A 15442-nucleotide genomic window follows, 5' to 3' on the forward strand; every position below is an offset into this window, starting at 1 on the left:
GCACCACAGATCACATCAGGCAGGTAATAATGTTATTTTATACTGCCCAGATAGCAGGAGACCCTATGGCCGTAATTTATTTAGACACTGAGAAGGCTTTTGATAGGGTCTCCGGGTGCTATTTACGGGAAATGCTTGAGCGAGTCAACGCAGAGCCGGAAATTAGGCAGGCACTTAAGGCGCTCTATTACAAACCAGGGACTGTGTAGCTGGGGATCTCCAAGAGTCATTCTTAATTTTGAGAGGGACAAGGCAAGGTTGCCCCTGTTTCCCATTGCTATTTGCCCTATATATCGATCCAATCATTCGCAGATTAGAAGTTAACGGGAGGATTGTCCCGATGAAATATAATGGATAGGACACTAAAACACTTGCGGATGCGGACAAGATCGCGGTAGTTACACCTGAGCCCGAGACTGCAAATCGAGAAAGAAGCGGAGGAATTTGAACATATTATTTATTAAATAGGGACAACACTGTAATCCTAGTTAATAGTATGCTGTCTTGGCAAGACCCACAAGTGGCCACAAAGGTGATGTATCTGGGAGTCACTATCACCCCTAACATGGATTCTATCATTGAGGATAACTTTGAGCCTTTAATTGAAAAATCTAAGAAAGATCTGCAGAGATTTAATAACCTACACCTATCCCTGGCAATGCAATGTTATTAAAATGATTTGATTTCTGAAGATTCTTTATTTTTTCAGAGCGATCCCATTAGGAATAAGTAATTTATGGTTTAAGAAGCTAAATGATATAATTTTGCGATTTGTATGGGCTTATTCTGAACCCCGGCGCGCTTTGAAATTCTTGACGCTCCCTAAGGATCGGGAGGGTGGGGACTCCCTAATTTAAAACTGTATTATTGGGCAACAGTGCTACAAAATCTTGGCCCTTTATTACTATAGAAAAGTCCATCACATGCAGGTTTTTTTTATTTCCCTTCCCCATTTGAGCTATTGATTAGTGAAGGGGCATGGTGGAATTGATGGGGAATTTATGGAGGCAAATTGATATGAACTATTTCATTTTTTTTTTTTAAATATTTTTTTATTTTATTTTCACCTGGTATAAGATTACAAAACCTTCAACAAAGTTGTCATTCAACCAATAAATACCAAATTAAGCATGAGTTGATCATTCTTCTCATTTTATAGAAGATAACTTAACATTAAGTAGAAAATAACTTAACATAGGGTAAAAAGACATAGGTGAGCATATATTATGATTATCTAAGTTGATCAATTCATTTCTAGGCTTCCCCAAATGTTCTCAAATTTTTTTAGCAATCTAACACCCCTTAGTTCTGCTAGCGTACCTTCCATAATTTTTATTTCATTGACCAGGTACCACCATTCCAAAGCGTTGGGTGGGTTGGGATTAATCCAGGCTCGGGCTAAAGTTAGTTTGGCACAAGAAAGTAAAATTGATAGTAGTATACAATGTGGTTGACTTGTCGTGAGTGGGCCAAATATTACCATGGATGCAGATAGTGGTAAGCTAAGAATGTTTTTTGTGGTTAGAATCTTTCCCACTTCTTCCCAAAATGTTACTAGTTTCGGACATGAAAACAACATATGGACAAGATCTGCCGCATACTCGTCACATTTCGGGCATTTAGTTTTTTCTCTTGTGATGTTGTTCGAAGACCATTTAGAAAATCTTTCAGGGGTATAATATAACATATAAATAGTTCTATACTGTTGTAGTCGCAAACTGGATGATCTTACATAGTCGTGAATGTTAGTATAAGATGTATTCATTTGTTTTCCGGTTAGATTAGTTCCGAGTTTTAAATTCAATTTTTTTGCTAATACATCATTATCGTCGGAGCTTAGACCTATAAAGAATTTATAAGCCGTACTAATTATTGATTTCTCTTTTTTAGAGTTAAAGATGTCCCATATACCCCCATTCGACAAAGTGTTGATTCTATTTTTCCGTATTAGAAAATCATGTATTTGTATGTATTTAAATCTGTGTGTGTCGGATAGACCATATAGTTGCTTTAAAGTTAGAAAATTCAGTATGCCTCGAGAATTGTATAAGTCGCCCAAAACCATAATTCCTTTCCGTTGCCATACACGAGACGACCCATCGCCAAATATGCTCGGCAATCCGGGATTATCCCATAAGATTAACTGTGAATGAAATATAGTGGTTTTACAATGTTTAAGTATGTCTTTCCATATCTTTACTGTATCTCGTATGGTCTTAAACTTAACCCTTTTGTAAAAATTTGGGTCTGTAATGCGAAGAAAAAATTGTTTAGAATCTCCTTTTAATGATAAATAGTGAAAGAAAAGTAAGTCCTCTTCATTTAGTAGTGATCGAATACGTCTTATAAAAGAAGCCCAGAAGTATAATTTCAGGTCTGGAAAATTAAGACCACCAGATCCTATTTGATTTTTCAACATTTTTAGCGATCTTCTAGCCTTCTTATAGCCCCAAATAAAGTTGCAGAAGATCCTATCAAGTTGTTTAAAGAAGAGTCTGTTCTGTGCCAGAGGAATTGATCTGAATAGATATATGTATTTTGGTATTATTTTCATTTTTATCAGATTTATTCTGCCAATTAGGTTTAATGGGAGTCGGTGCCATTTTTTTAAGTTTGAAATAGTAGTTTTCATTAAGTTTTTATAGTTAATGTTGTTAAGTTCTTTAACATTTGAGGTAATTTTAATTCCGAGATATGTCGCGGTCTTACATATTTCGGGTGTTGGTTGAGGGGGTACAAAGTTAGCTATTATTTGAGTTTTGTGAGCATTTAATTTATAACCTGAAGCATTACCAAATTTTAAAGCTTCAGATTTGATAGCTTTTAAAGTATCAGTTGTTTCGATAGAGTATATGGCAATATCGTCCGCGTACGCAGTAATTTTTAAACTTTGACTGCCAGTCTTGAAAGGTATTATTCCTGCCTGAGTATCCAAAGCCTTTAAAAACGGTTCCAGTGAAAGAGCAAACAATAAAGGTGATAGGGGACATCCTTGACGTGTACCCCTCTTAATTTGAAAACATTGTGAGGTAAGACCGCCGTAGCTAGTGTATGCTATTGGGTTGTCATAAAGTGCCCGAATCCCATTTAAGAATTTTCCACCAAACCCCATTGATTCCATTACGTGCCATAAATAATCCCACCCCACCCGATCAAACGCCTTTTCGGCATCCAACATTATCATAGCCAGGGGAGTAGCCTCTATTTCTGCTATGTCGAACGCAGTTATTGCCGTATTAACATGAGCTGATGTATCTCTCCCTGTTATAAATCCATGTTGCTGCGTATTTACAATTTTAGGCATTAGTGGTGCTAATCTTCTGGCCAGACATTTGGCGAAAATCTTTGCATCAGCATTGATCAGGGAGATTGGCCTATATGAGCCCATCTCCTCACTAGGTTTACCCTTTTTATGAAAGAAGATAATTTTGGCTTTATTCCAAGAGCGGGGGGCTGATCCGGTTCTGCCAATATAAGTGATTACTTCCAGAAGAAAGGGTGTTAGCTCTTCCATACATGATTTGTAAATTTCTAAAGGGATGGTGTCCTCACCAGCAGATTTGCCTAATGGGAGTGATTTTATGGCCTCTTTTAATTCTTCATTAGTTATTTCTGAAGTCAATTCCTCTGTCTCATTTCTTGATAATTTAGTTGTTACATTTTCTTTTAAATAATTTTCAATTATTTTATCATTAGACATATTCTCTGGTGTATATAAGGTTTCATAATATTTAGCAAATTGTTGAATTATATCTTCCGGTTGGTTATATCTCTTGTTGTCAGCCTCCACAATTTGGGAAATCGTAGACTGTGCTCTATCCTCTGCAACTTTAAATGCTAAAATTTTTCCTATTTTGTCGCCACCTTCATATTGTGAAAATTTGTATTTATGAACTTGTGCACTTCTTTTTTTTAAAAGAGTCTCTTTGGTTTTACATTTTAGCTGACTAAGATTTGCGCTAATGTCCAGGGTTGGAAGATTATCTCTTAAAGCTTTTACAAGTTTTATCTCCTCAGCTACAATGTCAGAGGTCAAAGTTAATTTATAATTATTTCTTTCATGATTTTGTTTCAAGACAAAGGCTTGTGTAAACCCTCGGATGCTGGCTTTACAAGTGTCCCACACTGTCAAGCAAGAAGTTGTATTTCTGTTAAAAATCAAAAATTCTGTGATGTGTTGTTTTAATCGTGAAATAAAATTCGCATCTGATACTAAATTCCTAGGGAAGGTGAAAGCTCTTGGAGGTTTATGTTTCAAAGACAGAGCAAATTCGATCATGATAGGATTGTGGTCAGATGTAATGCGTGGGTATATTACCATGTTTGTTGATCTCATTAGAGTGTTTGAGATAAAGGCCATATCTAAGCGAGAGCACAGTCTATGAGGAGCTGAATAGAATGTATAGCCTGGAGAGTTTGGGTATAGTGAACTCCATACGTCCTTAACATTGTGTATTTTACATAGATTTAAAATGGATGCTCTATTTTTAGGCATTCGCTTGTAATTGCCCGGGCGTGTTGTGTGAACTATTTCAAATGAGTTCGCTAGAAGACCTTGCGGAATGCTTTGAGTTCTGGTCTACAGCGCACAAACTGCTGGGTTTATGTCGACTTAACTTTTATACCTCCATAATCTAAATCTTCCAGGAATTTCTTTAGCTACATATACAATAAGGTGGGTTAAAACTGGTTTAAACAAGTTGGGTCTATTTTTTTCCAATAGTGGAATAAAATATTTTCAAGCAATCAGAGAAGAATATGGGCTTACACATTAGGATTTTTTTAATTTTTGACAAGTAAGGGATATTCTCTCCGTAAAACTGGTAGGGTTGTAGGGTTTCAACAGTGTAAATTGGTTGATGCTTTGGTAGCTAAGCATAAACCATCAATAGGATTCATATACTTACTCTACATTATTCTTAATAACTACATGAGGTATGATTTAGATAAGCACTCGCAGAGATGGCTAGAACTACTGAACATCACAGACGCTTCTTTTTGGGAATCCTTGTCTCTTGCGCAAACATAATTCATATCTGCTATACTATAGGTTCAATATTACAAAACGTTTTTTAATCTATATTATACTCTGAGTAAGATTATTAAATGGGGGAATGGCAAAGGCACTCGCTGACCTAGATGTTGTGCATTTTTGCCCCCTGTCCCGCTTTATCGTAATCTCAGATTACTGATTTCCTGTCAAACAAACTAAACATTCAGGTCAATTTATCTCCTGCTGTGATCCTCTTAGGAGTGTCTGAAATTGTGAGACCAACAAGAAGCAGAGAGCTTATTTTTATTATTATGACTGTTTTCGTTTATGTATTGCTTCTGCCTGGCTAGATAGCAACCCACCTTTGTTTCAAAACTGGATAGCGAGGGTGCTAGCTGTTTGTAATTTAGAAAAGGCAATGTTCCTAAGGAAAGGGATTTGTAATAAAAGAAAGGGATTGAGGAGGTGGGGTCCAAAATTAGAATGGGTCGATCTCAGGAGCTGCTGATGGTAGTCATGATGTCATGATGCACTTTAAGACGTAAGCACTTTGGCACTTTATTGGCTGCTGGCAGCGTATAGCGTTGGGTATACTTGTCTTGTCTTTTCCTCTTTCTATTCTCTTGTGGGTCTCCTAGCATTGTTATGGCAGCTGTAATCACATTTTTCAGGTATGTCATTGTGTAGCGGGGTGGGTGGGTGTTTGTTTTACTGGGAGTACAAATGGTGGTTTTATCCTGATTGCTTTTTTCTTTATACTATGCATTCACTGTTGGTAAATGATAATAAAAATAATAAAATTTATAAAAAAGAAACTGTCACTCTGACTCACCTTATGAACCAATCGGAACTATAGCCCTTGATTGTATTGTATTGTAATTGAATTAATATAGTGCCTACTACCCCTGATGAGGCATTGAAGCACTTTTTTGGTGAGTAGCATGCTACTCTGGAACCCATAAAGGATTAGTGTTGAACTAGTATGGTGAGATGTGAAAGTAATTTGAGTGGTGGATAGGTTAGTCAGTTATTTGGATTCGGAAGGATAGCAGAGGGATAGAAGAGGGAAAAGGTTTGCATTTATATAGTGCTTGTTACCCCTGATGGGGTGTTGAAGCCCTTTTTTGGCGAGTAGCACACTACTCCAGAACCCATAAAGGATTAGGGGTGCATTAGTATAGTGAAATATGAAAGTAATTTGAGATGTGGATATTAGTCAGTTATTTGGATTGAGAAGGATCGAAGAGGGAAAATGTTTTGCATATATATAGCGCTTATTACCCCCGATGGGGTGTTGAAGTGCTTTTTTGGCGGATAGCACGCTACTCCGGAACCCATAAAGGATTAGGGTTGAATCAGTGTAGTGAAATATGAAAGTAATTTGAGTGGTGGATATGTTAGTTAGTTATTTGGATTGAGAAGGGTAGTGGAGGGATAGACGAGGGAAAATGTTTTGCATATATATAGTGCTTGTTACACCTTATGGGCTGTTGAAGAGCTTTTTGGCGAGTAGCACGCTACTCCTAAACCCATAAAGGATTAATGTTGAATTTGTATAGTGAAATATGAAAGTAATTTGAGTGGTGGATATGTTATTCATTTATTTGGATAGAGAAGGGTAGCGGAGGGATAGAATAGGGAAAAAAGGTTTGCATTTATATAATGCTTGTTACTCCTGATGAGGTGTTGAAGTGCTTTTTTCGGCGAGTAGCACGCTACTCTGGATTATATATGAAGATGTAAACTTCTACCTATATGAGCCAAAATCTAAAGATACAGTTGTTGCTGTACATTGCACAAGTTTTTTTTTAACAAAGGCTACGTTACCTTGTGGGCAATGTTAACGTCCCAAAATCTTTCGAAAATCAAAAGTCATCAGCTGCAGCCAAAACATGAGTTACAGAGAATACAGGTTGTCCACTACTTACCTTCATCACATTCAGGTACTTAAAAGGTCCGCACGTGCTAAGTCCTGATTCCTTGGAGGCAGAAGCACAGAAGAAAACAGCATCTGATGGTAACTTTTCCATTGTTATTGTGCCCCTCAGGGACCGAGCACAAGACATGCAAGCCTTTATTTTCTGTTTGGTAGTGGCAGATTGGAAACAATAGCCCTAGAAAAAAGAAATCTTTTTTTTTACTTTCTTGAAAATACCTACATGGGTATGAATACTATTGCTTTAGGTAGTAGCTATCTTTATCAAAAATAACAGGATCTAATCGGCAGGTAGAACCACGACTTGTTAAGGTGACACCAGTTCGACTTGGAAAAGGGAAGAAGTGCGCCTTCAGAGTAACACTGACTTACCCCAATCCAACATAGTCTGACAGGTGCTAAAAGAGGAAACAAACATAAGGAGCACAGTAAAAAATACAAATAGTTAAGAAAAGGAGAATGGCAATGAAAGACATGCATTTTAGATACTAGAATATTATTATTTACTTTAGACTTCACACTGTAAAGCATTGTGATGGCAAAATGTCTCCTTTTATGCCAATCTCCACATATGTTTGGAACACAAAAGTTTACAACATCTCTCAGTGCTGAAATGACACAAGTCAACAACAACTCCAGTGATCACATTGTATAAGCAATGTAATGCCAATCACCCCTTTCATATTTACCTGCCATTCTGACTCCTCTTTAAATTGTTAGGCCTAGCACTGAATAATTACATAGTTGCGCATTTAATAAGACTATTCTCTAGCTTTCAATTTGTCTGCCACGACCAATGCTCTAACTAGATATATATGAAGCACAGACTGTGTCTGTACTACAATTCAAATATCTCTGAGTTATCTCGACAAAGACATGCTAGCAGAAGTATGCCTGCTCTCAGTTCAATCACATAGACTTTTTGCACTCTACTGAATAAATTGTTTTAAATAAAATCTACAGCTTGTTCCTGGTCAATCTATGGTCAAGCTACGTTCTTCTAAACCAAAGCCATCAGATGTATTTTTTCCCTAAAGCCCTGTTTGTCCCTCTTCCAAAAAGGAGGCCGTCTTTCCACCCTTAATTACACAAATCCTGGGAACATTGTCCTTTGGGGTCATCCAGCTCAATCGCAATGCACGCAACCGACAACAGCCTCATTTCCCCTGAAACACCATTGTCAGATACATATGAATTGAACCCACTCAAAAGAGTGAAAGAGAAGGTCTTATACCTTGTGCACAATGCTGTCTATAGACAAAGACCACAATTTCCAAGTGAAAAGCTGTTACAATAAAATCAAACAAAATCTCTAAGATTATCCAATGAAATCTCTGAGGTTCCGGATAGCTGTTATGCTCAAGCAGGCGGCTACTTCATCAGAGCTTTAGTGTGTTGGGTATAGTACTTCAGTTTTCAAAATTGCAGTTGTATAAACTGCTGTAACTACATTGTTAGCTCTTTCGTCCATTTGCATCCTTTCCTGGTCAGCGGGTGCTGTGGTCTCTGCTACCAAGGCAAATAACTTCCCATCACCAGCTAAGGATTCACCCACAGAATCCAAATGGGTCTCACACCTCTGAATGTGGAGGGCTGACTATAACGTTGGCATATGTGGCATCTGACTTTTTTGGCAGATGCCCTCCATCAGACAACTTCAAAGACCTTCTTCCTCTGATTGGATAAAAAGCCTTTCACAGATCTCCTATTTCTTTTTTACCCCTCCTCATTTACTAGTGAATGATTTGTCTCTCAACCTTCATTGTGGGTTTCATCAACGAGCAGTATGTAGGCTGACTTCAGAATTTCGAATAAATGAGGATTAATTGGATTTTCCTGTACAATTTGATGAGAGATTTCCTCTGTTGTTATGATTAAAGTAGTTTTCTCTTTGGGGTCAACTTATTAAGAAGGATATGCTGATTATCCTGCCATTTGCTGGGATGAGCCTGTCTCACTCATTGCATCCTTCAACAGCTGACGCTGATGTTCTTTATTAATGATTTGCTTCTAGATACCACAGTGAAGTTGTGCTGATAATCCATTTCTAGAGCAGGTTCTTTCATCGAAGTTTTCGTCTTCTATAACCTCATTGATATTGAGGCACAGTCAACAGGTTTTTGTCAAAAATGATGCTGACATTTTGGGATGTTCGTTCTCAAAAGGGTCTTTGTATCAGAGTCTGGGGACAAATACGTAGAAGGGGTTCCTTTGTTTTTGACCACAGGAAGCATATAGTAGTTTTACCTGTTAAGGAAACACCTTTCCCTTCATGCAGGACTTGATGGGGAGTTAGGCAGGGAAATGATAATGTTGACATTGTCAGCTTGCAGAGAATGTGTAACGTTGCAGAAGTGAAAAAAGGAGGATAACTAAGTCCGTGTTGAACACCTCTTCATTTTGTAGTGTTTGCAGGTGACATTGGCTATGTGTCCTGAGTTATCCTGAAGGGGTTGTTCACAAAAGCAGTCAGGAGTCAATTTTCTTAAATATTGCTATTGTTTTACTCCTATAACAAGCCATCTGCTATTCCTTACTTCTTAAATCAATCGTTCTACATGTTTAATTTTTTCATCAAGAGGGTCCTTCCATGAAGGGTAGATATGCTTCACAATGGGAATGGAAAGCGCGACATAAATACACATGACATAGCATAATATATAAGGATCCTAGTTTTCCCCTCAATCAAAACTGCACTTTCTGATAGTCCTTTTGGATGTCTGGAAGGCTGCTCTCCTTTATTGCATTCTTGTACATATGTGTGACCAGCAAAATCACATGTTTAGTCTTTGGACTGGTTGAAGATTCATTCATTGTACAATTTACACCTATTCTAAAATCAATTTTGATCTGAAAGCCCACAGACCAACATCTATAACTACCACAGAGGATCTCTAAGAAAGAAACACAGGTTACCCTCTTCAATGAAATGCCCAAACACACAGGGTAGGAACATATTTAAGAAATAAGACAGATGTTCCCAGTGGTAAATCAGTTACTGTTCTGCTAAAGGTTTGCATTCTTTTATTGTAGGATTACAAAAGTGATTAAGGCAATGAACTGTTAGAAACTGAGGTTTCTGGAAGGCAGAGTATGCACCATGTCCAAGCGGGAGCCACAATTCTAGTCAGGGTAAGTCATATACACAACCTAAATTAACTTGAGTTCACCCTCTGGTAGCTTGGCACAGACCAGACAGGCTTAAGTTATGTGTAAAGTATTTGAGCAAAACACTTAAATTACAGTAACACAGCCAAAAAAAACACAAAAGGCCTCCACATGAGTTCAGAAACATAGAGAAAAAGTATCTAAGTAAAACAAGAGCAAAACGACAAATATCCAATCCGTAGAAGTCAAGATATGAATTTTTAAAGATTAAGCCTAAACACAGTGCTTAGTTAGAAGTCAATAGCACTAAAAGATTACATGAGGTCATGCTAGACCAGGGATAAATCCAAAGTTCAGGTGAACCTTAATGGAGGACAGGCAGGCAATGGGACTTACAGGCACATGCATCAAGCAATTTTGAAGTCGCTAAAATTGCGACTGTAGAAATGCATCAACCTTAATTTTGCAAAAAAGTGTACATTTTCGCAAAATTAACACCATCGCTGCTGCAGCAAATCTCTTCCTATGCTGACTATTATGTTTTCCCATTGTTCATGACGAGCTCAGCTCGTCATCAGCACAGCTCAACCGTGCCTCATGACGAGCTGTCATGAGCATTAAAGGGGTTAAGGAATTGCAAAAATATTCTGCGAAACCATTGCGATTTCTCTTTTGCGATTCTCAAATAAAGAATTGCAAATAAGGAATCGCAATAGGAATGCATGAAAAATCGCAATTAGCGATTTTCTAAAAAATCGCAAAATTGCTGTCGCAATTTAAGAAGGGGCACAACCAGGTGGTAAAAATGAGTGCAAATCAGAAACAGTTGAAGACCAACAGAAACTGATATAAACACACCCACAATGAGGTCCCAAATTTCAAAACGGCTGGTCTGTACCTGATGGCGAGGAGGATGAGGCTGCAAGCTGCTCAACAGAGAGGGTGGCAAATTAATGAGCACATCTTCAGAGTCCGCATAACTTTGCTCGGACAGGAGGAGGATGAAATACATGATAAGTATAGGCTGAATGGCCAAATGATACATGATTTAATCAATGAATTGGATCCCATCCTGCAACGACAGACTCATAGAGCAAATGCAATTCCAACGCATGTCCAGATTTTATGTTGCCTAGATCTACTTGCGTCAGGCACTTTTCAGGGAGTCATTGCAGTAGCAGGAGGTGTGTCGCAAAGTTCAATGTCACGAATATTGGCGGCTTTCCTTGATGCCATGATGGTCCGGATACACACACACATAAGTTTCCCTACCACAGCCCATGAAATTGCTAAGACCAAGCAAGAGTTTGACCAAATTGCTGGCTTCCCCCAAGTACTGGGTTGTATTGATTGCACCCATGTGGCGATATGTCCCCCTGCAGCTCAGGAATATATGTATCGGAATAGGAAAAGTTATCATTCCCTGAATATTCAGGTTGTGTGTAATGCAAAAAACATCATAACGGACATTGTGTCACAATTTCCTGGCAGTGCACATGATTCATATATCTTCAGGCAAAGTGGCATTCAGACCCGTCTAGCAAGGGAAGAGTTTGGAGAGGGACATTTGCTAGGTAATTATGTGCAATAGGGGGAGGAGCCAAGCCAGCAACCGAGATGGCCGCATAGACGCTCGGCTCCGTGAGCCCTCTCACCCGGCGCATACATCCTGGCAATTATCCTGAGCCGTAACGGCATATTTAAGTAGGCGAAGGAAAACTTTCACTGACCGTTTGCTCCTGAGGCTTCTACGTGCGGCAGACCCGAAGAAATGTCCCCAACTGTTTTGCGGACCTCACGGAGCTGGGACCGGGGTGTCGCGTGAGAAGAACAGCCGGCCGCGACTGTGACAACAGCGGCCATTGGTGGAGGCGAAGAGTCGGCCGGAGGGTGCCGGTGGTTTGCTGGGCCGATGGCGACAGTGACGACCCAGTCCATCTAGCGGAGTGCCTCGTGGGATGAGTGGCAAAGCAGGATCGAGGGAAGTCCATGATATTTGGCCCCCTTTCCAGTGTTGTGTCCGGGCATAACCAAGGACTTCCCCCGGAATTGGCGGGCGGCTCCCGGGGAGTGGCAGAGATTTGTTTAGCCCTTTGGTGACTCTTTACTGGGAAGCCCGCCTTGACTTGCTGGGTCCTAGCTGTGCCTCCTGTTGCGCCCTGGCGTGGAGGCCCGGTCCCGAGGTGTGGTGAAGAAGGACGAGGCCGGATTAGCTAAGATGGCGGCTGGCACCCTCCTACGCAGTCCACGTCCGGATAGAAAAACTGCCCTGCTGGAGAGTTCGGGGGTCTGGCGGCACGAGAAAGAGCCCACGTCCAAAGATATATTGGCTGCTCTAACAACCCTTTTCTGAATCATCTAACGACCCTGCAGGCGAACCTGATCCATAACGCCCGGGACCTGGGAAGAAGGATGGCCGCCATTGTTGTCCCGCCGCTCCACACGGACACAGTTCGATCTCAAGGAAGTGCCGACGTGCCAGCCTCTATGTCGGTGAAGACTGCTCCAACTACGCCTGGGTTCGTGGAAATGCTGGAAGACCCGGCTCATGAGATAGCCTTGGACAGATCAGTAGTATATGTGAGTGACTCGTCGGGGCACATATCTAATCAGCGGCTGGTGAAACAACGCCGATCTATGTCTTGGGCTGCCCCGGCGACGTCTCAGCGTTTGCCGGATGTTGTGACTCTCTCTCCTTGGATAGCGAGACTGTGTTCGGACTTGAGGTTGTTTTCAAGGTCGATACTGACACAGACGGATTTCCGCCGTACATGTTCGGCTGGGTTCGGGTTGTTGAAGTCCCATGGAATAATAACATGGCCCGGTCCGCCCGGATCACTTGGACCTTCCACGCTGCTCTGTATGCCGATTGATAAGTGGACGTATGTTGGTACTACTGATAGAAAAGGCCAGGGGTGATATTGTCTAGGACCCGGTGGACTTATTGCTGGCTGACGGTGATTGGGGGGACACTCGACGGGGATTTTATTGACGGTGATATCGGTGATTAATGTTTTCCATGGCTATTCTGACTTTGCTTTTAGGATGTTTATGGGGCGCGGGGATGGGGGGGGCCGGGTGGGAAGATCGAGGGCCCTTCTCCACTTTTTTCTCCTTTCTTCTTTCTCCTCTTTTCCTATATTTCCGGACTCTTATTTAGGGCGACAGGCACGCTGCTGGGGGGGGGGTAGGCCGTGGCCTTCTGCAGGGGTGCAGGGTGGGGGTTGGGGGATGGGGTCTGTTAATTTGTCCGTTATTTGTTTCTATGGCCCTTTTGTCTTTCTTCCTTCTTGGTGTCGTCGTTTTTCATGTTTCCTACAGTATGTTGCGTTTTGAGGGGTGGGGTGCAGCTTTGCTATGGAACGGGATTGTGTTCACATTTATCCTGATTCGTAGACCTTACCCCTAATACTTCAATTGTATTTGCACCATTTGCGGATTTCCTGATTTATGCTTGTTATTGTAGGACCATGTACGATCGTACTGCATTGATTCTTAGTTTTTCTTTATTGTAAAATGAACCTTCATGAATCCTGAATTTCGGCCAGTACGCTTGAATGCAAGTCATATCCTGGACACTTGTTAGATCCCGGTTTTCGGGCTGCTCTATTTTCCCACATTTATCTGTTTTACTTACGACTTGACTAGCGGCCGGCCGGGATGGTTGTAGGCCCATGTTTGTATTTGCTTGAAGTAATAATAATCAATGTGCGACCTCGCAATTTGCGAATTCGCAAATTGCAATTTTGCAATTTGCGAGTTCGCAAAATCAAGAAATCGCAATATGTCCTGCGAATTTTACCTTAAAAAATCCCACATTTCATGATGCACAGCGTTTTGCGATTCCTTATTTGCTTTTCCTTAATAATCGCAAATAAGGAATCGCAAACTCATTCAATGATGCATGTACCTGTAAGACATGTCCTGCTGAAGAAATACCTTGGATGGAGCGAGTGTCAATGTCGAGAGTCTAATACGTCCTGCATCATCGTCGAGATCCGTTGAAATGAAGGCGCTGTTACATCGTCGTTGAAAAGTTTTGGCAGTAGGATCACTGTAGTCATTGAGCCATGCTAACGCTGGAAATGTTGTCATCAAGCAGCCACTCAGTCAGCATCAAAACGCGATGCATCAGTGTTGATTGGTGCAAAGTAGCAGATGCATTGACATCGATGTAGAAAAAGCTGCAATAACCCACTTCTGAGGCCCATTCCTGGAAGGGGCACCTCAAGCAATGGTCGGACTCACAGATGGCAGAGTCCAGCAGCACCTGCAGAGTTGCAAGAAGTCTTTTGTGACCCTGATACTTCAGAGAACAGGAGGAGGCAAGCCAAAAAGCCCTTGGAAAAACCTGGGTTAAAGGAGGTAGAGAACAGTTCCAGTCCTTATCACTCCCAGGCAAGAAGCAGCAGGCCAACCCAGCAGAGTAAGCAGCAAAGTGGCAGTCCCTCCTACAGCACAGCAATTAGCAGGCAGCAATCCAACACTGCAATGCAGGTGTCAAAGTGACAGTACCTTATACAGCACAGCTGCTCTTCTTCCGGACAGAATGTCCTCGGTTCCAGCAAAGTTCAGATTTGGTGGTGTTGGGATCCAGTCCTTATGCCTAAATATGCCTTTGAAGTGGGTAGACATCGAAGAGGCCTTTGAAGTTCACCAGGTCACTGCCTTTCCTGCCATGGCTTCAGACTCACTACAGGGTGGTATGCAGCACTTTGTGTGGGGACAGGCACAGACCTATTCCCGTTCAAGACTCAGCTCCTCCCTCTCAACATACTTCAGGAAGGCTCATCAGCCTGGTAATGGGTCATCAGGATGCATATGTCACACTCTGACTCGCTTTGTGTGAGGGAATGCACAAAGTCCAGCTGTCATATAACCCAGATATGTATTCAGAGACAGGCAAAGGCACAGAACGGTGAAAGTTAGGGAAAGGCCGACTTTCTAAAAGTGGCAATTTAAGACTAACAATTTAAAATCCAATTTCACCATAACTTGTGATTTTAAATTGTGAGTACAGAGACACTAAACTCCAAATCGTTCTCTTTCCCTCATTGTAAATTACACTGAACTGATGTTTTAAGGCAATCCCAATGTTAACCTATAGGAGAGCTAGACCAAGCAGTAGTGAAAAGCTCAAAAGTACACTCCTACCTCTTAAATACACTGCACCCTGCCTATTGGGATGCCCTAGGGCCTACCTTGGAGTGACATATATGTAACAAAAGGAAAGGCATGGGTCTGGCAAGTAGGTTAACTTGCAAGGTCTCATTGACAGTTTAAAACCGCACATGCAGGTTCTGCAGTGACAGCCTGATCCATGTTTAAAGAGCTACTGGAGTTGGTGGCACAATCAGTGCTGCAGGCACACTAGTAGCATTTAATTTACAAGCCCTAGGCACATG

At 41.0% G+C, this 15442-nt stretch overlaps 1 protein-coding gene across 1 annotated transcript in view; it reads right to left on the bottom strand.

Annotated features, from left to right (window-relative positions):
• Positions 1 to 15442, bottom strand: part of DCDC1 (doublecortin domain containing 1) — a 1639395-nt gene that overhangs the window by 135328 nt on the left and 1488625 nt on the right. The window contains exon 30 of the mRNA XM_086955816.1: positions 6922 to 7107. Within this exon, the coding sequence (XP_086811942.1) occupies positions 6922 to 7107 (186 nt within the window). The remainder of the gene's footprint in view (positions 1 to 6921; positions 7108 to 15442) is intronic.

The sequence above is a fragment of the Lissotriton vulgaris genome, chromosome 2_1 (genome assembly GCF_964263255.1).
Source record: "Lissotriton vulgaris chromosome 2_1, aLisVul1.2, whole genome shotgun sequence".
NCBI lineage: Eukaryota > Metazoa > Chordata > Amphibia > Caudata > Salamandridae > Lissotriton > Lissotriton vulgaris.